The sequence below is a fragment of the Opisthocomus hoazin genome, chromosome 9 (genome assembly GCF_030867145.1).
Source record: "Opisthocomus hoazin isolate bOpiHoa1 chromosome 9, bOpiHoa1.hap1, whole genome shotgun sequence".
In the NCBI taxonomy this organism is placed as follows: domain Eukaryota; kingdom Metazoa; phylum Chordata; class Aves; order Opisthocomiformes; family Opisthocomidae; genus Opisthocomus; species Opisthocomus hoazin.
This window is the reverse complement of record NC_134422.1, coordinates 35,639,490-35,667,412: the sequence shown is the minus strand read 5'-3', so window position 1 is coordinate 35,667,412 and position 27,923 is coordinate 35,639,490. Positions and strand designations below refer to the sequence as shown.

The following is a 27,923-nucleotide window of genomic DNA, read 5'->3' as shown; positions in this document are numbered from 1 at the left end:
ATACGGACTTGAAATAATTTTTTAGAGTTGTACACTACTTATCCTAAGGCTTGCTTAAAAAGGTAGAGGACATCTGCCCTTGGGTAGTGACTTCTTTGCCATCCAAAAAAGCCCTAGTTCTACTGTGGTGTCTTCCTGCAAAGAAAGTAAAAGAAATCCCTTCTTACAAAAGGTGAGATGGTCAAATGTGGCATTGTGAATTGGGGTATATGCCCCTAGACAGAAAACTCCATTTTTAAGAATTCACTTAAAGAAATTACCCTTGCTGCCTGTTCCCTACTGACAGAGTGCAGAAAAAGTTTTGTATTCTCTGAAGAATGTTGAATCCTCCTGAGAATGCTTTGCAGAATATCACTTTTGGGCAAAAAAAAAAAAAAAAATTACATTGTGCTCCAGATGTATTTGTGTGTACAGTGAGAATCCAAACCCACCATTATTTCACACTGTGTAGTTCAGAGGGTGGATATATGGGACCCAGGATGTGGTAACACAAGCTTTGGAAAAACTACGGGAGTTTTGCTGAATAACAAATTCATAAGCTGCTTCCAGAACTTTCCAGACCATTTCATCCTTCTGGTACAGGTTAGCTTTTCATAAAGCAGATCTGAAGCCTGTATGCACAGCTATGCACACACTATTGGTTTATGGGTTGAGATATTTATGCAAATACTAATTAGAAAAAGTCTTTGTCAATGCTGATTAGATGTCTCAAATAGCTTTGCACAGGGAAAGGTGGGCTTTGACTAAAACTGGATACCTCCTTGCATTTCCCACCCCTAAAACAGAACTAATTTTTTTTCAGAGAAATTCTTTAGGGAACTTGTATTATTTAATTAGTACTTATCTCTTCCTTTCCTTCATTCTCTCAGGCTACTGGTACAACTTGGGAAAACAAAAGTTAAATAACCTCCCTCCACCCAAACCCATTCCAACACTATATTTAAGGAAAAAATACAATGCTAACATAAAGCTTTATAATTCCAGTGTGACATTTTGAGGCATTTTTGACCAGCTGATGTAAATGCTCATGACAACTTTGGGAGGATTGTTGCAATATTTTGTCTGTGTATCTTCAGTGTCCCTAATTTTGAAACAGATTTATCAACCCAATTGGTCTCAGTTTTCAGGGTTGCTCCAGTCTTGCATTATTAAATTGCACCTGCACCTTTGTTGGGTGACAGAGCATTTTTAAAGAGAATTTGAGTAGAAGTAATACAACAGCAAGTATTTGCATGTTAAAGGGATTATAGAAATGAAATACAACATGAGATTAGAGCTGGCTCTTTGCCCTGAGCATTTTAAGTGGATCTGCTGATTGAATGGTAGGGTCTGTAAGCTTTGAGTTATTTTGTGCTGACATGATCTATAGTTTAAATGCTTGGGTAAGGAATTCAGGGAACTGTGAGCTGTGGAATTCTGCATGTGGTAATGCTGTGAAACTAGATGTGAACATGATGGGTGCTGGGCTTCAGTGGGTAACACACGTTAAAATAATGTACGTCTTTAACCTATTATATAATAAACTTGGCTTAATTGTGAGTTCCCAAACCCTTGAACAGTAAGTAGTAACATAGTAAAACAACGTGTACCTGGCTGCATGGGATCTGTGTTGTACAGATAAATGAAAGGTTACAACAAGACATTCAAAGGGATTCTTTTTTTTGTGTACAGTTTTGAAACACATTAACCAGTCCTCATTTAGAAGGAAAACAGCCAGGGCAACTTGCTGGCATGCAGATCCATGTCTGCCTTGGAAGACTGTAGTAATCAGAGCCTGTCACATTAAAGGGAAGGACTGTTTGGATTTTCCTGTTTGACCAGATCGGAGGATTTTAAGAGGGTGTGTATGCCTCTTGGAAATCTGAACTGTCATGTAATGATTTATTTGTAGAATAGTTCAACTTGTCCTAAGCAACATTTATAAAGGGTAAGGAACAATAATAGCAAAGGAAAGCCCTGAAAAAACCATAGGTGAACAGATTTTTAAATGATTCTGACTTGAGATTCAGTAAATGTTCAGGGTGGACATTTTGACACTGATAGGGTTCGCACTGAATATCATTGTATCTGGGCAGAGAACTGATATTTACCCTGAATTCTCACAACTTGTTTCTCTTACCTTTTTATTTCCTTTTTTCTGTTTGTTACTCTTCTCTCCATCCACAGCCAGTTTGAGATTCTCCAGTTTCTGTTGCATCAATTCATCAACCTATCGAGATACGCACAGTTGAATCTTTCTAAGTTTTCTGTTCTGCCACCACACTTCAGACAAATGTTCAGCTAAACAACTGTTAAAGCAAAGAACAGATAGTAGGGACTCTGGAAGGAGGTAAGGTCTATGCTAGGGCCGGTTCTTACAGCTGTAGAAAAAACATATACAGGCAATGTACATTATTAGTGTCTTCTTACTATTGTAAGCACACCTGCACTCTGATCTCTTCCTCCAGTTCTTTCCGTTTCTCTTCTTTGATCAGCTCCGGGTCATGATCCTGGAGAAAATCCCATCCCTCGTCTCTGTTCTGCCAAATGGCTGTTATCCACAAGAAAGAAAAAAGGGGGGAAAAATGTTACAGAAGCTATTGGTTTCTCCAACTGCTTCTGGAGGCAAAAAATATGTAGTGTGGGCAGCTTTTATTAAATTATTAGCTGTAGAAAGTAGCAGGCTTTAGGGACCCTTGCCAAGTTCAGAGCCCTGTTGTGTGAACTTCTGGAAATCTCGAGGTTAAGTTTTTGCCTTGGGCTGTAAATTTGTATCCGATTTCAGGAGGATAATAGGATATGGAGGCTGTCATTTTCTGGTTGTAAAGCTGTATGCCTGGAGTGGTGCTCACCTTCAACAACAGGTAGTACAGTATTGGCAACCTGTGTCGTGCCTGATACTGGCAGCGTTCTTCTGTCTGCTTAACAGCACCATGCTTAAATCTTTGCCGTGAAGAAGTCAAAGATGACTCCTGTCTGAGGAGTGTGCTCTCTGTTCATGTCTCTTGGCTGGCATAATGCAGGCTTGGTGGACAAAGAAAGGTGTTTAATTTAAACCAAGAAGTTGTCTTGTTCTCTCCTGCTTAGTTATCAAATGCCAAGTTAAAGCTGCTGCAAGCTTCTGAGTTAGCCTTTGTAGTAATTCACGTCAGGCTGAAATATGGGCCAGGAGCACTGGAACAGGCATAAAAGCCTGCCCTGAGTGCATGGAAATGGGAGCTGAGGTGACAGTGATCCTGACGCAGCCATCATCTGTATCCAACCCACAAGTGACATATGGCCACGCAGAGTTCAAACTCTATCTGGGCAGTCTTGAGCTTGATACAGTAACTGAGAGGCAGTCCGAGTCTTTTTGGAAAAGAGACATTGCCCACCTGATTGTGGGGTGTTACTTAAAGCAGTCTTACTGTTGTGCAAAGGGTAAGTAATAAGGAGACCAAACTCCAGGAACAAATTAAGCTTGTGCAAACTGATGATCAAAAAACCCATGTTTACGGTAAAGTAGCTAAATATCCTGAGATGCAGCTCTTTATTTTTGTGGAGGCAAACTGCAATTTGCTCCTTAGAAAGAAAATTACACACGGTCAGGCAAGCTCAGTGCATCTCTGAATTCTCTGCTGTTAGTAAAAGGCACCATTTCTTTAAGTGGAAATGCCTCTCTGCTTTCTACATTTTTTGAACTAATTTAAAAGAGGACAATTAATGTCTTTCATTTCCTTGCATTTTGAGCTCTGATAGTATCTTTATAAATGACAGCTGATCTCCAGCAGTATGTGCTAACTCAGTTTCCAGATGATTTAAAATGACAGTGTTCCACTTTAAGACATAGGCTCCTTTATGAATCTGTTTTGTACAGGGCACTTTTTTCTGTACCTACTGCCATTTCTAAGGCACTATAAATTCAGGAAGGTTTTCACAGTACCCATAGGAGATCGTTCACGTTTTAGTCCAGTTAATATAATACTGGCTGCTATTTCTATCCCCCATGAATTTACAGAGTCCAATTTCGTGCAGCGTATTTGTGGCTTTACACATAGGGAATAGTTTTTGCAGGTGAGTAGTCTTAATTCCATAACTGAAAATAGTAGAGATGGAGAAAGTCAGTGGATTTTTTGGTAATGAGGAAAGAAACTCAAAGGTACAGACACTAATTTCTTTAAATTACTTGCGTGTCATCAGATGGCATGACAGATGTCACGTAATATTTCAAGAGGGAAAGCTGATTTGCCCTAGTTAAAAGGTACCTCCTCCAGGGTTACCAGCCTGGAATTTCAGCCTTGGGGAATGGGGAATATTACATGGGAGTTATGTGAATTTTTAAGCACTTTCCTGACTGGGTCAACAGGTTCCAAGTGTAACATTTTCACAGGAGTACTAGGTTTTATGTGTTTATTTTTCATAGAGAGGTACATAGATTTTTGTTCTGTTTTTCTAATAATCATTCATTGTCATTTTGTAAATTGATTAGCAGTTAATATCCACTGCAGGCAAACCAGTGACAGTCCCCACAACTCGGGCAGCTGTCTCTGACATTACCTGGCAACGGGTTTTCCAAGTGCTATATTAGCCACTAGGTTAGAGGTCCCTAATTTTAGAAAAGAGATCAATAACTCATAGGTGTTAGATGCTATGTTATTCTTTTATAGATCAACAAAATGTTTCAAAGTTATTTTTGAAGCAAGGTCAGGAGGCTAAGGATGTTACGTTTTCACTGGCTGGTCAAAAGAGCCTGGTATTTTGTTACAGAAATGATCATCCAGCTACGGGAGCTATTTTTGTGCATGTGTGTACGCAGTGCAATTTATATCACCTATTCTAAAATAGTGCATGCTTATCTTTAGATTATTTTAGATGCATACTTCTCTAGCTCAGGACTCAAAAGACAGCCCGGTTACACTAACGTGGTGGCTAACTTCACCATTGTAGCAGTATTAGTTTTCACTCTGCAGACTAGTTAGTAATTCCAATATCTCTGAATTTCAGAGAACAGTTTGTGACTAATATGTTGAAAAAATATTTATCTGAAGCATGAAGCTTTTCTTAAAATGGCTACTTTCAACCTCCTAGCAAAAGGATTTGAATCTTTTGACTCCTGTTTAAAAACCACACGATATCACCATGTCTTAAAGTTCGGGCCATAGGGTATTTGAGTTGAATTCAACTATCCTCTGCAACACCAAGCACGTCAAATATCAACTGGCCATCTGTATAATGGGGGAAACAGCACATTGCTGCCTCACGGCACAGGGTGCTGCAAAAATCAGACCCATGAAAGATGGAGGTAATGATTCAGACTGCTTACCTTTGCTCCACCTAAACTCTTGTTATTCCAGTGTAAAAAGATGATGTCACACAGAAATTGGCTGTTTCCAACAACAGTATATAAAATGTGTTTTAGATAGAGCTTGGCAAATGTAGTTTAGCAACTAGCAAAACTGCCAAATACAGTTTTAGGGGAATAAGTCTTCATGAATTCCAGTGAAATTTAGGTAGTAGGTCTAGCTTGGCGGGGGGAAGGAAATAATTGGAGTGGAAAAATCTGTAACTGAAATGCTTAGATCTCTGTGAAAACTGATCTACATATTTAAAAATATTTAAACTAAGAAAAAAGAAATCTGTTTCAGGGGATGGCAAGACTTTCCTAATAGTAAGTGTTGAGGGGGTTGTGTGAGTGAAAAAACAAAAACGCTTGTTGTTTGATCAGCTGTCACTTCAGCAAACTTTAGATAAACTCATAAGGGTCTTAAATTATCCCATTGTAGGTATCTGATACAAACCTTTCTTAATCAAGTTCCCTTACTTCAATGATGTTTTTAAGATTTATCCACTAATAAATCTGAACTTCTTTGCAAATTATTGAGCTACTTTTACATTAGAACAGAAAAAAGTTCTCAGTGTAGAAAGACCAAACTCAAACCTCTTTTTTTCCTAAACAATTCTGCTACTGAAATGAAAGGAGGCTAAAATAAAAAATACAAGAAACTGCCCACACTGATCTGGTCAGAAGTTGTTCTAGATTTGATTCTGGAGGCCTTGAAAAAAGGAACCTTATCCATGGCCAGATTAAAAGTAAAATTATTCTGAACAACCACCAGGTAGTATTGTGATAAAGGGTGTCCTGCAATAAAAAGCACTTAGTGCTTGTGAATGAGGCAGGAGACTGCTGCGTGGAGAAATTAGCAGCTGTTTACTAAAAATAAATATGGTGTCAAATAGACTTGGTTCCCTAGGAGGGAAAAAAAACCCCTAGGCCTGAAGTTTAACGGAGCAGCTATAGAATCTCGCTTTGCGCAAGACAGAACTGTAGCTATTCTTTGAAGCTTGCAAGAGATCCCTTTCCACTCAGGATTTCTGGTTGTGCTCTGTGCAGAACACGGTTCCTTCTTATGTGCCTTTAGAGCTGGGGGAATAGCTGTCAGTTCTGGCAGGATGGGCTGGAGATGAGCATCGGTGTTTAACTCTGAATGCCAGGCTGGAGTCTTTATCTACCACAAAAGGATGCTGCCCGTGCCTGACCTACGTGAGCACATTATTGCAGTGTATCTGCAAGGGCTGCCAGTACGTAATGGGGAGATGGAGGTACTCACACTAACTTTAGGTCATCCAATTCAGGTGCCTGAATAGGAACTAAGGCTCCACAGACAGTTAATAGGCTGCTGAGCTGCCCTTGGGAGGCCTGTGTGAGATATACAGGAACACAACACCCCCAATACAGCACTCATCTTCATGCAAAAAAAGTTAGCATGAGTACCCCCAAATGTTATATACTTGCAGAGCTCAAAGTGGTTATTGTCAGGAATGGCAGTGCTGGTGTTCAGATACAGTTTGGGTGACAAACGTGTCCCCCACCCTCTCATAAACTCACTGACTTGTCATTACTTCAGATCGTCACGAAATCTGGGAGTCTCTATTCCTATTTAATTATTGTTTTCTGTGGTGTTTTTATTCCTAACACTGGTAACCATTGCCATGTTTGGAAGCACTGTTTAAAGTCCCTGTGTTGAGGTAACAGCCAGACTTGTTTCCTACAGCCTGGAGGAGAGTTATTTGTACAAATACAAGGAGTTTGTGAATTTGCCGTTCAGCACTGTGTTGAAGCCTGTTTGACCACAGAGCCTCAGCAGGGGTTCCAAGCAGCACTGGAAAGCATAGCTAGTACATCACCTACCCATCAGCAGAGTGCTGGATAAGCACATCACCAAGCCAATGCAGCGATGCAAAACCCTCCTGCCTTCTTCTTGCTACTCTGCAACAGGTAGGGCCTCTACACTGCTCCTTCATTGCTCTTGGGACTCGCTGGATGGGAAAAACTGGTCTTGCTGTTGCTGCTTTTGGATTGCAAAGTGCCATTTCGAGTGCTTAGAAAAGGACAGGTAACCATCTTGGCCAGTTAAGGAAAAGAGGCATTGATGAATTTGATTCTTCTCTAAAACTTCTGCTGACTTCAGTGGGATCTGATGTAGCATTCAAGAGTAGAGTCTGGGATGAACTCCTCTTTAGCTATAAAGTTGCCTTATGATTCATAAAGTGTAAGAAAATCCTAATTGTTAGAAGTCAGAGATCAGGCAAAAACTGTACTGATGTATATTTAGCCTGTAAGTTGTACACTTCTTTCTCCAGCCAACCCAAATCAGGCAGAAAACTTTATGTCAGTAATTTGTCAACAGGAGGGAATAACGGAGTTTTTTCATATGCGGAATTTTAGCAAGATGCTAACTCTGCAGAGTGGGGAGGAGAAAATAAATTTTGAATAATTTTTTTGAGAATAGAACCTGCATGAAATACAGCAAAAATAGCCCCCAAAATCTCTAACTGGGCACACTTCTGCAACCAAGGACTTCAGTTTGGCTTGTCTGACCTTTGGAGTCCTGTTGTTCTGTTCACTTCTAGTTCATGGGACAGGTGCTCCTCTCCATTTTGTATGGGGTGTAAGACTTCTGTGCTCGCTTCCAGGCCTAGCACAAGTCACTGCTAACTCATTTGTGTATCTAGGGTGAACACTGAAGACAACTGTTTGAGACTGACAAAAGGCATCAAGCATAGAGGATACGGGAGAGATGGAAGAGAGCAAGATGTCCTTTTGCAAAAACTGTCCTTTAAATATGAAAAACCTCACTTTTGGATACTTTCTCAAAGTGAAAAACCAGCCAGTCAACTAGCAATTAGTTGAAGTTGCACACACTTTGAATAATGCAAGTATATTCATAGTCCAGCAGCATTTCTTATGCCCTTGCTTGAAAAGATTATTTTCCTATTAAAACATGTAATAAAAAATAATTGGATCATCTGTAGGCTGTGTAAGTGAATGGATCCATGGACATTTTCCATGAATGAGAGGATAGAGACAGGATAAAGAGCTACAGGAGCGTGAAAACATTGATCCTGAAGCCTGATCTACAGTACAGTGCTTTTGAATTATTTGCTATTCAGATGCCATTTTTGTTGCCCTCAGAAAATCCAAGAAAGCCCCTGCATATACATCAAAGCACTTTGGTTCTAGTTTGGCTACTTTCACTTGCGTAGAAATGTACCTTCCCATATGATTATCTTGATAATTTTGAGAGACCCCTAAGGAGGGTTAAGGTACTGAGAGACTCCCTTCCTAAATGACATTGTTTTTCTATTGTCCTAATTTCTGTAACATTCCATAGCTCAGGCAGCTGCACTGTTTGACCTTATAGGAATGAAATTCAGTTTAAGCTGAATTAGAAGAACATTCCAGCTGTAATTGTTATCTTTTCTACTGACCTTCGTATTGACTGTTTCCTTCCTCCATTATTGAAAGGAAATTACTGGGAGCCATTTTCCAGCCCTCCTCTTCTTTCTAGATTGGAGGGGGTGGGGTGAAAAGAAAAATCAGAATATTAATACGTAGAAACTTTGTAAGTATAAAAATAGTTGTAATTTTAATTGATTTTTTTAAAGATTTGTTTTAATTTGAGGAATAAGATGCTGTTGTCTCTTCAAGTAAAATCTTCCTACCAGGCTACAAGGAAGTTTCATCCCCTTCAGTGGAGAGAAGGGGATGTCTGTTCATCAGTTGACCTGCTGAGGTCACAAGAATTAGACTTGGGCGTGTTTGAACATGTAATATAGGGAGGAGACTTGCAACATGTAAATGACATTTTTTCAGTTACTTTTATTGTAGGACTGCTCCCTCCCCCCCTAAAAGGAATTCCCAACTCGTGGGTAATTCAAAACTGCTGAAACCTCACTTTAATGTGTAATCAGAAAGAAAAATAGTGATCTCTGTGTTTTGCAAAAGAAAATATTTTGTTTCAACTTTATCAAAACATTTTGGTGTATTCCAGTCTAACGTAGATGACATTGATATGTTCCGGAAATAGCTAATTTCACTTAACCAGTATCTCCAACAGAAAAACTTGTCAGAAAATTATGAATGTTTCTTCATGTTGTAACAGTTAAGTCCCCAAAATTTTATGAGGTAACAGATATTAGTGGGAAGTTACGTCGTTGTTTAGGGAGGAGGTGAATGTGGATTTATGTGAGAGCACAAGTTCCATCAAGCTTTGCTAGCCAATGTATAGTCTGTAAGCCATGGGTTATCAGTAAGATACAAAGTGCAGCTCCTGGAATAACTTAAAACAAAATGAACCCACTAAATATGCCTCTGTAATTAAGCAGCTATTGCATACCTGCTGTCAGCAGATACAGTTTCAGCCAGGTCATGTGAATTATTGAGTATCTGTTTTTAATTAAAGTGTTATTACAGTAATTAAAGTTTGGGCATAGACAGATATGCAAAACCTAAACATATTTATCACATCTACCCTATGCTCTACAGAAATATTTGAAAGACTCAGGAGTTTCTTCACTAAACATCAAGAAATATTTTTAGTAAAGAATAACCAAGTGTTTGAGGATTTGACACCCAGAGCTCCAATTCTCAGTTACTCTAATGTATTCTCAATTTCTGCAGTGTATGGCACCTTGAGATTCATTCTTGGATCTTTTGCAGAATACTTTCCTTTTAACATTCTCCCATGATATTTCACAGAAAATAATTAAATCATGATGTTCTAAGAGGTATTACTGATAATTGCTAACTATATAAAAAAACAACCAACCAAAAAATACCAACACAAAAAAACCCCACCCCAGAACAGCCTAAAAATGGGTTATTCATTTTTAGCCTTTTAATAGCATTAGACACATCCATGTTTCTTTTATTGTTATAAATAGGCCAACAAATCATTTTAATTACTGGCTTCAATGATTTTATACACTGATGTAAATAATATTGTTGTCAGTCTCATTGATTTTAATCAAAACCACTGTGCATCAAAAGGACAATTGCAGAATGCTGTTCTGTGTTCCCTCTCGCCTCTATTAACAGCAGAAGAGTCAATGTAATAGAAAGAAGTTTTCCCTTTGAAGTCAGTTCACGTATTTTTCTATGTTCAGTTGATTGATTCCACACTTGTTCTGTATTAAATGTGCTAAGGTGCCTTGAACCAACAATATACGTTTCAATCTAAGCAGAGATATGGAAATAACAGTTTGAATATGCTGAATATACTTCTGAAGCTTTCCAAAGCCTAGCCCACGCTAGGTGATTCTCATTCAACATCAGGGAAAATTTTGAATTGACTCCATTGTGCACTTTTGCTATGGAGATTTTGCTAATGGGTTTCGCTAAGGACAAATTGTGTCTCACTGTTCAAAATTTCTGGATGAAATCTAGGGATGTACAGCCTTGCTCATGTTCAGTGAGACAGGTTGCAGCATGTTGCTGGTCAAGGCAGTCCAGACTGGTCTAACATGTGTTCTGCTATTGTAAAGAGGGATCATATGGTGAGGAAGTAGGTGGTGTGGTTTTTTTCTTTTCTTAGGTGCCCGATGGGAAATCAAATCAGCATCTTACAGAGAAAAGAAAACGAAGTTACTTTGATATCAAATATGCCTTTTTAAAGATTGCTATCAGGCTGTTCAGAAATATTTAAATTTCCTTCTGGGATCAAACTCTTGTTTTCTTTAAGAACTGAAGTCAGGAGCAGGGCTTTTTTCTGCCTACATCACTATGACTTATAGCCTATACTTATTTTAATAAGAGTCCTGCTGGTAGAACTTTTCCAAATACTTCTCAACTGGTCTTAGATACTATTTTTTCCCCTGTCAGTATTATAACCTTGGAGAGAATGTTCCCTTTGTTCTTTCTCAATGAACCATAGAGAACCTGACATAATGGCTCAGAATTTTACTTGACAGGACTTGTGACAGCTGAGGAGATGAGAGCAACATGAAGTTATAAAACCCCAGAGCTCTACATTGTTATTTCACCCCATTTCAAAACTTTGCAGAGGCTGTGAGGGGATTGAGATTAATTTTTGGTATTGTTCATTTTTATCTAGTGAAATATGCAAAACCAACAAGGAATCAAATTTATCCCTTGAAAGTCAGGTTTTTAAGCAGATAGATGAGTTGTCATCTGGTTTCCAAAGCTTGGGTTGGGTTTGGCATTTTTTGCCACGCCTAAAGATTAGCATTTCACTTTGACTTAGACTGAAGTGCCTGGAACAGCCTTTCCTATTGTCTGTGTGAGACCAGAGGCATCACAGGGCTCTATTCTGGGCCAGCTGAGTCAGGAAGGAGTGAGGACAAGGACAAAGCCATTAGAGGACACCCTCGTGAATCCTCCTGAAAGGAACTGGTCTGTCTGAGATGCTGTGGGGTTCTATGACTGTGAATGACAATCCTCTTTAAATTCTCTAATTTCAAAAGCTTTTCTGAGCTATTGCCTTTGTACACGTACTTTTACCTAATCTTTCCCTATGAGTTCTGCAGTGTATGTACTGATTTAAGGGCTAACACCACGAAGTGGTCCCACAGAGCTGAACTCAGTGCTAGTACAAGTCACCAGACGTCTTACAGACAACAGACAACTTGGTATCAGTGTTATTTGGCATAGTCTGCTGGCACTACCCTTTCTCCCCATTGCTCCCCCAGGTTGGCTCTGCTCTGCTGCTAAGATACAGTGAGGTGGTACCAGTAACCACCTTCCACTGCTTGCAGCATTATGCCTTCACTAATGCTGTGATAGTGTGACCCTAATGGCAAACAACTGCCTGAAGACACATGTGACCGGAACGTAAAAAATTTCCTGTTTGCACAGGAGCAGCCACTACCCTTCCTAGCTGGCAATGCAAGATCAGGCTTAAAAAGCTTGGAAAACTCATTCATGTATGCTGCTCCTTCAGCCTGCTGTGCATCTTCATTTACAAAGGGAAAAAAACCACTCCAAAACCCCCAAACTTTGTTTTGTATGACCCAAATAGCATCTTTGCTGGTTGAAAACACTAGTTAAGTTACAAGTTCACACTAAGATATGTATCTCCCAACTAGATAGACTGATGCTTCCTAGGTTCATGTAGTTAAGGTTCCTGGCTAGCTATTGTGAGAGCTTTGGCCTGATTAATGGATGTTGTCCAAGACAAGCATCTTTTCTGTTATATGGTTGTTCTAGGGTTAGGACTTAAAATTAATTTGTGTAAAACTTGCAGTGAAGAGTAAACTTTGCCCCAGAAAACTCACTCTTCTCCTCCACATACTCAGTGAGAGATTAATGATCCTTATTAAAAATATATATATATTGTTTCAACTTTGCTTATACTATAAAGTAAATGAGAAATGAAAGCTGCTGCTTCAGCAAAAGCCTACAATTTTTGCTGCATAGCTTGCTTTCGAAGATGCCCTTTGGTCACTGCACTGTTTTACAGGTGTTTTCCTCAGTGAAGTTGCTCCTGGAATAATTTGGAAGCATACCTTCTGTGAAACCAGCCCTTAGTATATTAACCATTTCAGGGAGTATATCATACATTAAGTGGTGTCCTCTGTGACTTGAAGCAAAAAGGAGTTCGTACCCTAAGAATGTGGATTAAAAATGCATGACTGCTATTTACAGGCTTACAAAATACTGGCTTGCAGTACAAGAGAAGCAGCCAGCCTCTATGGAACTGTACTTATGAATTACTTCAAAGTAGTACATGCAAGCTCTGATGCAGGTATCTGACCAAGACCAAGATTCTTGTTTCCTAGTTCTTGTGTGAAAGGGTGACAATAACTAACTTCTCTGTACCCAACACTAAAAGTGAAAATGCTTGGTTAGAGTGTTGGGCACTGTTTTATTATCTGCATAAAAAAAGCGCAACAGTGCTTTGAAAAGTGCACGCACACTGTCTTGGTAACAAAGTTAAAGCCATAGAGTGTATTTTTTCCCCTCATCTATGTCTCGGGCAGCCTGCGCTTATGTCAGCTCTTCCCACTGAGCTGAGTCACGGCCATTCCTAAAATGAGAGGTAAAATTCAGTTCACCAGGACTCATCAAGGTGATTGAAAGGCTGAGTGGGACTGGCCTCCAGCAGTTCCCCTGTCTTCTGAACCCAAGCCTGAAGCCTCAGTGACCAGCCTAATTAATAGCCTCTGCCCACACATGGCTGAAAAGGCTGGACTTTGGTTCTGTTTTCATTAGCTGATTTTACTGCAGGAAGACTTACTTTCTTTCCAGTTTTCTGTGAGGTTTTTCCTTCAATTTTTCCCTTCCCTTCTTTTTCTTTTTTTCCCTTCCCTTCTTTTTCTTTTTTTCCCTTTTGGGCTTTTTCCTGCAAAGCCATCTCCTGCTTGGCAGCCAGTTCTGCAGCGACCTGAAAGAGACAGAAAGGAATGTGAAGAGTTGGTCAAATATTTCCACATGTAAGGTGTGTTATACGTGTGTTGTAAGAGTTATGAACCAGTATGTATCTTTCTTTGTTTTCAGCTCTGCAATATTGGGGAAACATGATATTCAATACACATTGCTTGGTAGCCTCTATGAATCCCAGAGTGGCTGACTATTACAAAGAAGTCCTTTAAATATATGCTGAGGGCACTCCCATCTGCAAACTTTAGCATAGGTGCTGACTATCCCAATATATCATTGGGTCTAGCTCCCAAACCGCAAGGGCTTGTATGGAGTAAGACCAATTCCTGAAACCACCCAGAAGCACAATATCCTAATGATGTACAACTTAAAGTTCCTCTGGGCTTGGACATAGATTATGAATCTGTCTTAGCCTTTCTAACCCAGATTGATTCTACAGAGATGGATTTTGAGAGATTGCCCTGAGGCATGTCTACTTTCAATATGTGGCTACACTGAAATTGTTCTGGTGAGAGATTGGATAGAGATATCGTGAGAAACTCTGGTAGATATACACAGATAGACCAGCATCTTCATCCCTGCAAGCTAGCAGCAGCTCGTAACTTGGTACAGCTACATCATTTTCCATAACTTCAGTTCCTGGCCGTTTCTCTTGTTCCCAGGCACCTTTCATTGTGTTCTTCTATACGATCATCTACTGATGAGTGTAAATCAGAAAATCTGTGGCCATTGAAGTTTATTAATGGATCATTAATACTGGCAGTACCATGAAAGAGTAGATAATAAAAAAATTTCAGTTGTAAGATGTTTCTTGTAACAGCAAAAATATTTGTTTTCTAAAGAATGCCTTGTAATGCATTGAAGACTGGGAATGACGAAAAGGGCTACACTTTGCAGCCAGTGAAATTTCATTAGCAGATTTCCCCAAGCATTTCAGTATCTTACATTTAATTAAATATGGTAATTTAAACCCCAAGCACCATTAAGTCATATCTTGCAGTGATAAGCAGCGAAACATTTAATTCCCCGGGATAGATTAACAGATTGACTAGAGTTCAAAATAGGTTTTTAGTGTCCCAGCAGGCCTGTTGTATCCAAAACCAACAGAGCTACTCAAACTGTACCCTTGATTGTAGCGCTAGTACCCTGCCAGAAATCCGACCTTGTCACCTCCACCCCCTGCTCTGACTGCCTACCAAAGTGTAACTGTAACAGTTTCCAGCATCTTATGGGGTGGGTTTATCCAGCAGGATACCTGTATGCACACGTACGATTGACAAAATGTTTTCATTTTAAGCAGTGTTTTTGAGTTCTGCTGGCAATATTTTAAGTATATCCAGACTCTGATCAGAATTATTTACTTCCATGTTTTTATACAGATGAATGATACTGAAAGAGGTTATATAGAGTTTCTGTTCTCATGAACCTGCTATAATGGGACTGAATGGTTGAATTGTCCTTATCCTTCTGTCTTGCCTTCATCAGTTTTGTAAGATAGCATGAAAAAAATATTTGTTTACTGTTTTCAGAACTGCAGTGTGAGCTATGATGTTAAGTCTTGAATTAACTGCTCTTATAGGGAACAGAGAAAAATGGTGCTTGCAGTTAACACGGAGTGAAACGTATAGTAACGCAAGAAGCCAAGCCTAGAAGCATGCACAGTGACTGTAGCCAGAGGCTGCGTACATCCAAATCACACCTGCACAGTCTCTCTCCTGGATGCCTTGGCAACATATATGTAGTCTGAGCTGCCAAGCAGGTTTGGTGAAATGCTCCAAAGCCATGCAGCTGGCAATGCCCTCAGCATGTGGAGCCTGACTTCTCTGAAGTGGCTCTGTGCTTCCCAAAAGAGAATGACAGAGCAAATATAATTTTTCTTTTTCTGTGTCAGATACACCTTCTTCTGTATACTCTTTTGGTGCTGCTTCTCCAGATCTGCTTTCACCTCTGCTCTAAGCAGCTGCATAATTGCAGAAGACTGGGAGCTGGGGTGAAGCTGGCTGTGTATCTAACCTTGAATGGCTTGTACTCTTCTACACAGAACAATTTCCCCTCTAGCTACAAGAAGATACCTAGAAGAATCTGACAAAAGAGGGGGAAAGAAAGGGAAGGGCAAGCAAAGGTTAGTTTGAGATACTAAGTAATTCACACATGTTACAATACATTTTTTTTCCCTGAAGAAAACTTCATAGTGGAAATAAAAGCAGATGTCTTTCTAAATTATTTTTGACTGCCCTTTTCTTTGCTAGGTTGACTCTTTTTGAAATGATGCTGAAAGCGCTCAGAAAACTCTTAATATTGGGGAAGAGGATGTACATTAGTAAGAACAGCCAAATTTTAGCCGCCTTTTTTTCTAGTTTTGCTGTAGGACTCCTGTTGTGCTAGTGATGACTCTTCTCCAGTAATGTTTTCTTCTGAGGCTGAAAAGACATTTTCCTCTAAACTGATATCCCACAAAAGTTGCATTGACATTTCATACATCAATTCAAGTGTGTTTCCAAACTCTCGCAGTGCAAATCCCCTGGAATGGATTGCCCAGAGAGGTGGTAGATGCCCCATCCCTGGAAACATTCAAGGCCAGGTTGGATGGGGCTCTGAGAAACCTGATCTGATTGAAGATGTCCCTGCTCGTTGCAGGGGGGTTGGACTAGATGATCTTTAAAGGTCCCTTCCAACCTAAAGCATTCTATGATTTTGGAGTGTTGTTTACTTTTAGGTGTGCACCTGCAAGCAAAGCTTTAGCTGTTAAAAACAACCCCAGCGATCTGTTTCTTGCAGGAATGAATTCAAAATGTTGGGTGGAATTTCATAGCTTTATGGGATCTTGCAAAATCTTATGGTTGGCTTTAATAGACTGTCATGCATTTCAGTCCATGATTGATGCATGCTTTAGGATTTTTTCTATCTGGCAGATGTTGCCCAAATGTAGTTTAACTCACCAGTTAAACTCTCGCACTCTTCTGTTAATGTTCTGGCAAACATTTCAAAACATTAGTCTTTACTGAATGCGTTTATGAGAAATCTGAAATCTGTCAGCTTTGCTTGGTGTAGTTGGTGGTGGGTTTTTTTTTTGTTTATTTGTGGTTTTTTTTTTGGGGGGGAGAGGGTGAGTGGTAGAGGTGAAAAGGGGTTGTTGATACTACCTGCCTTTAGGCATAAAATCTAGACTACTGACTTCAAGCGACAGAGATCATGATCACAGGCAGTGGAGAGCTGCTGGACTAGCAGTCTAACTGCTGAATGGCTTCATTGCAGTGAATTGTTGTCTGGAGGTGAATGTATCTTCTTGTTATTTATCTTAACAGAGACTGAGTAACTTTTCTGTCCTCCTGCAGGGTTAACTTGAAATAATTAGAATATTTTAAGGCTTTGAGGAGCCTAGCTCCAACTGATGGTACTGTGTACTTAGCACTTGTGAAAATCCAGCCTGATGATTTCTAAGAGGAGCATCCAGAATAGTATGGAACAGAGAAAATAAGGGTGAATGCAACTTTAGGCATCTACTTCTACTGCTGAAAAGTATGCTTGGTGCATTTGCTGTCAGGATAAAAGCATATTTGTAAAATGCTGGATATGAAATAGTACAACTCCACAGAGCCTCTTGGGTCTTTCTCTAAACTTTAAAGCTGCTTGTGATGCACTCATTTGGTAAAAGTGAGTAAGATGCTATATTTGGAGATGTGTGTGAATATTGTAGTACTTGGCTGCATAATAGCATTTTACTGTCCCTACCTGGGAAACAGTCAGGGTTACTAATTAAATATTAACTAACTACTGGGTATTTTTTACACTGCCATTTGCAATCAAACTGATTACTGGGATTCATGGGGATTTTCAGCTGTTGGTAATAATGAATACTAATTAGTGGCACAGTATTGCATAGAGTGCCAAGCAAGTATCAGGAGAATATGTCTGTAGAGCAGCTAACACGTACTTTTTCTCACCCATTCTCTAGATGCTGCTGGATCAGATACTGCGATTACAGTAACATGGAAACGATTTTGTCCTCCATGTAGCAATCGAATGTACAACCAAAATCTTGGTAAGTAAGCATCTTTTTTTACTGATACGTTATTTAATATTGGAAATGAAGTGGGAGCTGGGAGAGAGAGAATGTGCCTGCTAAATGGCAACTCTGGGCTTATTTTCATGGTGATGAGACTTAATGAACTACAGGAAGAAATAATAATTTTGCTGGCAGCAGTATAAGGACAAAGCTAAAAATTGTAACATCTGATGATTATCTTTGGAGAAAAACATAAAAAACTATTAGGGACAGGCATCTGAAACAGATGCAGGGAGATTTCACTGATGTCTCAGAATCTTAAATTTCTCTTGAAGAATATGTAAAGAAAGGCTTCTTTTTAGTAAAGAGACAGTACATGTTTTTCTGACTAAACCACTGAGTACTTTGCATTAGGATCTCTTTGGCATATCTTTTTGAAATGTATTTGTAAAATGTCATGAAAGCAGTTTGTTCAGAAGACCAGCTATATTGCAAAGTCAAGTAAGGTCAGACTTGTCAAAGGATAAAGAAATATAGAATGTATAATAATGCAGCAATGGTTCGTGAAGTGATTAATTTGTATTTTATTTTCCCCAAAGTGTCTTTACCTAAGTCTTATAAAATGCTCGCTTTTTAAATACAGTTCGGTCTTGATTTTTCATGGAGTTTAACTTGGGAGTAACCAACCTATTCACGGAAAGTAATATATACAAGAGGTGAAATCTTGTCTCCCCTGAAGTCAAGGACAAAACTCCCATTAACTTCAATGGGGCCAGGATTTCATTTACTATGTTGCCCAGTAGACCAGTGTGGAACAAAACCAGTTGCCTTAGGGATTTTTAATATGCGGCTGACTCAGTTAAACAAAAAATGTTTTACTTGTCTGACATTCAGGTAAAATCATGATCGTACTGAACTTTCTTTTAGCAGCTGCTTTCTGGATATCTGTTAAGGTTATGTGACATATGTTCTGCTCTAGGTTGTGCTGGCTAAAAAGATGAAAAAATGGGGCCTGATAATCTTTGAAAATCAGATAATTGCTAGTGAAAATTTGTTTGGAAAATAGATGCAGTTTTTTTCTTCCAGGTATTTTTCTTTTGTGCAGGGAAAGCAGGCAATAAAACAACCTCTCTAGACTTTCAGCTTGCTTTATTTTTTTTATGCAAAGAGAAAGCAGATGCCCAGGAAAGACAGCAAAATAGCTGAAAGTGGGAATTCAAAGCTGGGAGTTGGACAGGAAGAATGTGTGTCTCCAGAATCTACTACTATATTCAATTTCTTATATAATTTCTTGTAACTCTTTCTGAGTTGTGTTTATGCTTGTTGGTAGTAGGTCTAATTAGCATCACATTCCCTAAAGCCTTCTTTAGAAATAAGCCATGCCTGCTGAGTGGCTCCCCTGCTGCTCAGAGCAGCCAACAGTGTCTTCTCAACTCTGGCATGTGTCTCTACTTCAGAAGCGGAAAACTTAACCGATGGGTTTCCTTCACCCTGTCTGGGACTGAACAAGAGAGTGGCTTCGGTACAGAGGCCAGCAGGGTTGACCTTAGCATACTCTGAACTTGGCTAAAACCAGGAGCATGCCCTGAGCTCAGTTTTAGTGAGCCCCAGAGAGCTGTTTGTAGCAGTTGTCTTTTATGTTTTTGTAAGCAAAGTAACTAATGGTTAGAATATTATACTTTATGCTGGGCTAGTCTGTATTTACGTCTCTTCAAAACACACAGAGACTGCTAGTATGCCTCAGGCTTTTCCCTGTGATTCCAGGAAGGACTGAATCCAAAATACTGTTTTACCATACCTGTGTTAGATCATCAGTTGGAGGCAGCTGATGAACACACCAGTCTGTCTCAACAGGGGAGCTTTAGGGACCACAGAGTTCAGTTGCTGACTGTTCAGTTTTCCTAGCCCACCAGTAGCCACCATGCCTGGTTCATTCAGCGGCCAAATCCTGCTCCTGTGTGCAGGGCTTCCTGTTCATAAATTCCCTCAACAGACTCATCATCCTGTGAAGATCATTGTGGTGGGTGGAAATGGCTCCAAGTGCTGACCACTGCCTCAACTGGTCTTAATCACTTTGTGTGACACTCAGATGATCAGAGGAAGAGATTATCAGCCACTTGTATTAGCCAGAGAAGTCAGAGGAGGGATTTTACCAGGAAAAACAATGAAGTTCACTACAAGAATGTGTAAGATAAACTAAGATACTTCCTTCACCTGAATGTTCAGGCTCCCTCAATGATGCTTGGCAGTAAATCAAGGCTTAGGCCTACCTGCTTAAGAAACCCTTCTCTGCTTAAACTCCAGTAATTATTGTTGGACTGTGCTGATACTGAATGCAAATGCGCTGGAACTAATTTCAGCCTCTGTGGTAGCCTTGGAGGCCTATTTTAAACCAAGGCTCTTTAAACTGTTTAGTATATATTTCTACTAGTAGCTAGCACCAGTCTAACTACATGGATTTTGCAACAGGGGAGCAACTCTTTGTAGCTGAGCCCTTTCCTCTTAGCTCCCTCAGACATCTATCTGCCTGTAACTCGCACGCTTGAGCACCTTCCACCATGACTAAGTGGCTACACATCCTGAAAGGGAACAAATTCTGGTATGTGACTTTCATGGTTTACCCTGGGAGAAAACAATTCTTTCACTTGCAGCAAAAACCTTTTTTAACTATAAGGTTCCTGGAGTGCTAGAGGTGATTGTTCTGAAAAATTGCTACTAAAATAAACTGACACGTTCTGTGGCAATTCCTTCCCCAATCCCATTAACCTTTTTTGTTAGAGAAGTTGACAGTACCTGCTCTGGAGTTTTTTGAGACAGGATAGCCATTGAACCTCCTGCCTTTTCAGTAGGATAGTCAGGAAACTTGCCTACGATATGCCTGTGTGAGAAACAAAAGATGGAAAAGGAGTTAAAATCCATGATTTTTCATCTGGTTGACAAAGATACTAGATGGTAGGGAAGCATACACTCTCTCATCTCCTGCTCAAAAACAGAGAGTTGGATCACTTCTTATGGCAGTGACTTATTGTCTAGTAAATTCATCAAAAAGGTTACCAACCTCTGTCTCTTCTCCCATGGTCCATCAAACACTGAAAGTTGTTAGGGAATTTCTTAAGACTGCACATCACTTCATAACCAAGAGACTTAGCTTAAAGCGTTCATGTTTGTAGCTCTGCCTTCTGCTTTCAACACCTAGCTTTTTCAAAAAAATTATTTCAATCAAATTTTGATGTACAAATTCCAGATTGTAGTTCCATGTCAGGATCTCCACCCTCAACTGTTTCCAATGTACTTGCACTATTAGGTGGCGATAGAAGCTGGTGAGGGGGCAGAAAGTGACTTTGTGGTAAGATTTAAAGGATGGCATGGGTAACAGAGTGTGCTTCCAGACCTTTCAGAAAGAGATTAAAAGATATAAATCATAAATACAGTCCAAAGGCCATTTACATTGATAAGGCTGTTCCACTTCTTTAATTTTTGTAGCTTTTTGGATTATATTGGTAACATTTTCTGTTTGTTTGGTAATATGAGGAAGATTTTCTGTTTCAAAGAAAATTCTGATGTTTCAGAAAAATCCTTGTGCTACTTTCAAATAGAATGGTAACGTTTCCTCTAAATGAAATGAAATTTCCCTTGAGAAGAAAATAGCTCAGAAAGATCTGTGCGATTCATAAAAATTGTTTTAATTTTTTTAAAAACAGCTAGTGCCTTAAGGGACTTTCCATTTTAAACTGAGAACCTTGGAACAGAGCATCAGTTATGTTTCTGTAATACCATGTGTACAACTTGAATCCCTAGATGGTATTAACGTAATACAAATTACAAAAAAACCCCAAAAACATTTGTCTGTGATTGTAAGCTCTGACTCGCATGTTCAACAATTACTGTTCTATATGCAAACAGATGCAATACTTCGGTCACTGCATTCCCAGAAACCAGTTTGCATGAACAAAGGGGTGTCATTGTTTGTATATTTTTTTAAAAATCTAGTATGAATGGGGTTTTGGTCTCAGAAACCTGCATCATCTAGTTTATTTAAGGATAGATCATATTTCATTTTTTACAGACAGCTAGAAAATAGCTCAATTTTATGTTAAATGCAATCTTGTTTTAAATGCTGCTACAAGTCTGGCTTACAGCAAGAAATCTATCAAGATCTGATATTAAGGCTGTTGCTACTTTACTAATGCCAGCTGGGAGGAAGGAAAGGCAATATGCACTGCGGGTGAAGAATCAGTTTGGAGTCCACCGCCCACTGAATGTGGTATCAGTGTCAGCTTTCAATATTTATTAGTGTTACATTTGGTATTTGTATTAGCTTTTTCACTTTTAAATCATTGATAGCTCTTGGAGGTGGAAATATTTACCCTTTGGGTATGTATGATGAGTTTATATCAGTGCTGTAGAAAATATATCAAATTCTGAAATATAGAAGTGGGTTCCAGTTTGTTTATAATCTGTATTTTCTGTGTGATTCTTCTGCTCGCAGCTGGTGCAGATGTTTAGGATGACACGGCTCATCTCATCTTTTTGTAGTAGCTACAGCAAGTGCTTATGTTGAAAAACAACTTGAGGTGAGCAGAAGGCAATGCCAATATTTTCACATAAATGCAAGAAAAGTGTCAGCCATTTACTAACCATTCAGCTGCACAAGGACCGGGTCTTTGGCTGAGGGCAATGCAGAATGTAAGTTCCCATGGCCATCGGTGACCCTGAGAGCAGACAGCTACCACACATTTCAGTCCTGCTAATTCTTCAGGAACATCTGTATTTTTCTTTCTGGACTTCATCCTTTCCTGTGTACTTGTTGTTTAGCATATCAATTGCTGACCAACAGTAAGGAAGCAGTATTCTGAAGTGTCCTTTCCTTATCTGATGTCTTGTGGGTATTCCTTTCTCTTCTAGGTTTAAATGACTACAACTTCAATCTTGTAATGCCTGGAAAGTGTGCATATGCATGACCCTTACAGACAAATTCCTCTCTTTAAGAAACCCTCCCAGTTCAGAGGTTAAACCAGGGATTCATTTGGCCTGTAAATCTGCACAGAAAAATGCAGTCTTTGATCTTCCTGGTCAAAAGTACATTTTAAATGTAACGAATCTCAATTTTCATTCCCCATTCACTTTTTGGCAGCTTTCTACTCGGAGACATCACAATGGGTTGTCTCATGCGTCTGTCATAAGATACCAATTTGGATTCAACTGCATCTAAACTATTTTGTATAAGCTTGTTTTATTGCTGTTAATAATGACGAAACATCAGGATAAAATGAGCAGCCAGCATGTGCTCCACAAGCAGCCAAGGGCATTCCGATATCTTTGTTCCATCAGATATGCTACACATCATCCATGGCTCAAGAGAGATCCATGAGGCATATCCCACATTGAACAGGGAACTGCTCTTGAATAGGGATATTCCACACACATAGGATGATTTTGAGCTTGCTTTACAGTTCAAAATTGTTCAAATAAGTTTAGACTGCCCTTCCGTTTCAAAACTTCCTAGAAACAACACAGTATTTGTGATCAGAGCCAGTTCTAAGGCTACAATACTGAGAGAAGATTATATAAGAACTTGCTCCAATCTTGAGCCTAGCATGCTGTTTTGTTTTGCTGGAAGAGCTTGAAGGTGGAAATCCTTCTTGGTTCCACCTGTGTGGGCAGTAATGGCACATCCATGCTGTAAACCAAGAATTACAGAAGGTGGAGCTGCAGAGGTTCCCATAGTCAGCAACTAGTCTGAAAACTCATCTGGGGAGTAGTAAAGCATTATACCTGCACCTGCATTGCTCATTGACTCCAAAAGTTGAGTTGCAAATACCAACACTGTAAGTATTTAGCTCATTAGAGATCACTGGGTATGAATTTTAAACTAACATTTGTTATTTAGATTGCTCTCTTCGTTGAGTAATAAAAGACTGCTTGGTCTGCATTTTCTCTAATCTGCCCAGCATTTATTTTCAATATTCATAGTACCTTGACACTTTCTTTGTATGTCAGTCACTATATCTAGCTGGCAGATTACCCACGCTGATACCCTCTCTTCACGTCACTGAAAAGGGAGCAATATGCAAAAACTAAACTGGTGGTCAGGCAAGCCTGAAAGTCTTGTTGTGTGTCGATGAGGAGAGGAGACTGTAAAAAGCTTAAGCTCTTGGTAAGAAGAGTATTGGAGCGTGTAATATATTTGAGAGATATGGTACATGTCAGAAACACCTGGTTCCGAGGCAAGTCAAAACTCAATGAATCTGTTCCTTATTAATGTCTCAGCATTTGCAGGGGAATAAAATATCCAATTGTGCTTTTCCAGCATCTCGTAAAAATGTGCAAATGCCAGAACTGGAAGAAGAAACCCTTACTTTCAACACAATTGCTTCAGTGGGAGTGCTGACAATGTGTTAAGGACTGCAAGCAAAAGCAGAAGCAAATTCTGTTGTAACTATCGGATTTCATATGGAGGATGCAGTTCTAGTAAAACTGTTTGCTTAAATGAAATTTGTAAAAAGTATGACTGCTTGGTAGGACTGGACTTGGCGGCTGCACAGAAACCAAGTAAGGTGAGACGGAAGGGTAGGGCTAGGAAGAAACCTCCACCTTGTGAGAAACTTCAGCAGTAGCCTAGGGAAGCCCTTATAAAGACCCCAAATCCTGCTGCTTCCCAGCCTGCAGGCATGGAACCAAGGGTGGTTCTTGTGGGTGACCTGCTCCCCGTTGTGTATTCACAGCCCACTGAACAAACTGTGTTTGGGAGCCTTGCTTGCATGGCTGCAAATCAAACTGATGAGTGCCAGATACAGTTCACAGTAGGCAAAATGTCTTTTTTTGGGCCACAGCCACTGCTTTAACAGAATTAGTAAATGCTTCTGTGCTGCAGAGGACATTGCTGAAGGGCTGTGGAGAGGGGACCTTTAGAAACTGTGGTATGTGAGAAATCCATTACTTTTCTGGAAAGCAGCGAAATCCTGTCAATGGCAACATAGCATGGGTTTGGTAAACGGCTTTACAGAAAAGCCATCTAATCGGAATGAATGGGGTCCTAAATCTGAATCAAACCAGCTCAGCCGGAAGAGTAAGGGGATGAACAAAGGTGAAGAAGAAACGATCCTCTAGCTAAGAAAGGAAAGGATCTGATGGGATTCTTATGCTGCTTCTCAAGTTACATTCTGTTGTCTGGTTCACTGTTACTGCCCTCCCCCTTTCCAAACTTACTCCTCTTGCAATAACTTAGATCTGTTAAGTGTAATTGAAAAAGAATGATCTTTTACGGTCTGCAATGCAAATCCTTTTCTCTCCGATAAAAGGGTGTAGCATAGGGTTCTGGCCCTTCTGGGCTCCATTTTGTTTTAGCGTACAACCCGCATAAATGTCTGGGTTTTAACTAGGTTCAAATGGTTCTTTAACACCTCCAACTCGCCACCAGACCGGGCATGAGTCAATGTGATTGGCAGTCTCTGCTCAGCACCAAATGCTGCAGCTCCTCAATTCTGACCTAAATTCCTTGTCTGGGTGATGACCCTACCCTGCACTCGTCCCATCTCCTGCTTCCTCTGCTCCTCATTACAGGAGCGCCACCATTTTTTCTTAAGTGTTTTCTCTCCATTCCACATTGCTCAGGGATGGTTATAGTTAAGGCTAGATATGGCTGTTGATTTATGAGAACACATCATTGATCTAAACATTTTGTCTTGTAATAGACTCAACAAGTTACTACTTACTCTGCTCTCTGGCATGATTTTACATGTGTTATTCTTTCTTTTTGGCCATGGCTTCTCTAGCTAATTGTATAAAAGGCCTTGTCAGGAAAAATAAAAAATTGTTCTTTGGAGGAAAAAAAGAGGATTTAACTCTTTTCAGGGTAAGAAAGGATGTGGGCCGTGTGCAGAAGAAAAGGCATGAATGATGGCTGTACACTCTAGGCAGAGGGACAGCAGAGTGTTCTGTGTATAAGGACAAAGGTGGGGGAGAACATTTTATAAAAATAAACTCCTTGTTCTGTAGTTCTTGCCTGTTTCTGTGACCCCACCTGATATGAGTTCTCTCAAACTACTTAAATACCAGTGTTGGTTTATTTTAGGTGCCTTTGCCATGGAATTTTCTTTGCTTTTGTGCGTGTGCTTTCTTTAGCTCTTTGAAAATCACTTCCAGAAAAAATAACCTATGCAAATATAGAATTATTTATAAAGCAAGATTAATTTCCATAGGCTTCTTGTCATCTTTAATGGGCTTTGACATAGGCATATTACAACTAGTGTTTTATCTAAGGTCCTGATCCTCCAAGTGTTTGCTTATATATGCGATCATTATGCATGGAATTAAATCCGTGGAGCGACTTGCAGGGAGAAGTGTTTGGAGGATTGGAAACTTTATTGTTCTGGATAAATATTCAGCTTTAAAAGTTTAAGATCAAGTGTTGCGAGACCAACAACGTGCAAGAAGAAACACTCCCTTGGAAGAATGAGTGTGAAAGTTTTGTGGGGAAAGGTGATATCTTTTATTACAGTAACTACCATGACTAGAAACAACAGGCGGTCTTTGGGGTACCCAATACTTGCCTTAGATCTGAAATGGTAGAATTGAGCTTCAAAGCCAAGTTACAGTTGGGAACAGTTGTTGGAGGGGACAGACCTAAATGTGGAATGTGGTAATTCTCTCTGATAGTTTTATTAGATGTAGTATTATTGGCCAGGAAAGGTAGACCTTTGGCTGACCCAGTGCAGTTCTTAAGCTTCTTTAGTTCTTACAGTTAAATAGTCTGTTCTGCTTTGTCATAAAGTTATTTTACCTTTTAAAGGTTCCTCCTGGTCTTTTAAGGATAGCAATAGGAAATTAGTGTTCTCTACTAGCGTTTCCATTCAGACAGACTTGGGCATGAGCTTTCTCTACCAGGACTCCTGGTTCTCCCTGCCTCCTGCTGTAAACTATAGGGGAAAAGGATTTTTTGACCTATGGTTTACTTCAAAATTCTGACAAAAATTATTCCTGTTTTAAAATGCCAATAGGTTTTCTCCTCGAAATGAATCGGAGACATGGGAAGGTAGCTCTGCAAATTATGGCTAAGGTTTCGAATAGAAATAAAAGGCAATATAGGCATGAATAATGCCAAGAATAAATAAAAAGGGTTATTTTGCAGTTCCAATATAAGATTAAATTAAAAAAAATAGAAAAATCAGAACAAAAGTTTGGCAATATCAACACTCATAAAATGTTCTGGTACTGCTGATTTTGCATGTTCTTCTCTATCACTAGGAGAAGACTGCAAAAAATTTTCTCAGAGCTCAAATCTGAATTAACTCAGGACTGGGAGAAGTCACATCCCGACCTAAGTAACTGAACTCTTTTGTAAGAGTTCATTATATCCAACTCATACAGAAAGCTTAGACAATCCTAGAGAAGATGTGCATTAAATTGACCCACTGTCGCATGGTGATGGAAATAAGATTAAAGAGACTGGAAAGCAGACTCCTATAAGGTTATTTAGGTTTTTTTGGCCTGACTCCTGCAATGCAGAATAGTCTTGGGCAGAGCTGCTGGTAGCCTGGCGTGAGGCTCTCTGCATTAACAGTGAAGGCATCTTCTGGTGGATGTCCCATCCCTGGCCTCGGAGGGAACGGTTTCTGAGCTAGGAGGAGGGCACCTCACTGTGTCACACGGCAATCTCTAGTCTGCAGTATTTCTGCCATTGGCCTTGCCAGGCTGCCTTGTTAGTGAGGAATCCAGCAAACTGACTGTACATACTTGTGTTAGGGTAAAATCCTGCTTATCAGAAACAGGCCTGAGAGAACCAGAAATCCTGACTTTCTGCTTCTCTGAAAGCTGCGGAATAGATACTGCCATCCAGTGCTGCACCAGGTTTTGTTTTCTAGGTCTACACTTCTTTTAGTGCCTGTCTTTCTCTTTTGGACTCGTTTGTGACCCTGTGTTTACCGGAGCTATGAAGCAAGCCATCTTCCTCGAGGGGCTGTCTCGAAAGGTGAAGGGCTGCTCCCCCTTTTTCACAGTCAGACTGTCCCTAGGCTCATTTCCAGTGTCAGCTTCCTGTGGACTGTCTACAGCCTTTTGAAGAATGTGGTCCTGTCAACCCAGCTGTACGGAGGATGGCTGCAGCAACCCTTCCTGCCGGGGAAGAACTCCTCGCAGGGCCCAGCACTGCGCCTGGGGGACCTGGCTGATGAAGTAAGAGTACTCCAGAGCTCACAACTCTCGTTCATCTCTATTCTGTTTTGATTTTCTTCCATCTTTCCATTATTTTTAGAGCAAGCTCAACGATACAGAAGCCGGTTC

General features: G+C 39.9%; 1 protein-coding gene across 2 annotated transcripts in view; it reads right to left on the bottom strand.

Annotated features, from left to right (window-relative positions):
- DRC11 (dynein regulatory complex subunit 11) overlaps nucleotides 1-27,923 on the bottom strand; it is a 109,650-nt gene that overhangs the window by 34,837 nt on the left and 46,890 nt on the right. For both annotated transcript variants that reach the window (XM_075430249.1, XM_075430250.1), the window contains exons 7-11: nucleotides 20,436-20,520; nucleotides 13,494-13,640; nucleotides 8,728-8,803; nucleotides 2,424-2,530; nucleotides 2,120-2,209 (exon numbers count right to left, since the gene is read on the bottom strand). In XM_075430249.1, coding sequence (XP_075286364.1) covers nucleotides 2,120-2,209; nucleotides 2,424-2,530; nucleotides 8,728-8,803; nucleotides 13,494-13,640; nucleotides 20,436-20,520 — 505 coding nt within the window. The remainder of the gene's footprint in view (nucleotides 1-2,119; nucleotides 2,210-2,423; nucleotides 2,531-8,727; nucleotides 8,804-13,493; nucleotides 13,641-20,435; nucleotides 20,521-27,923) is intronic.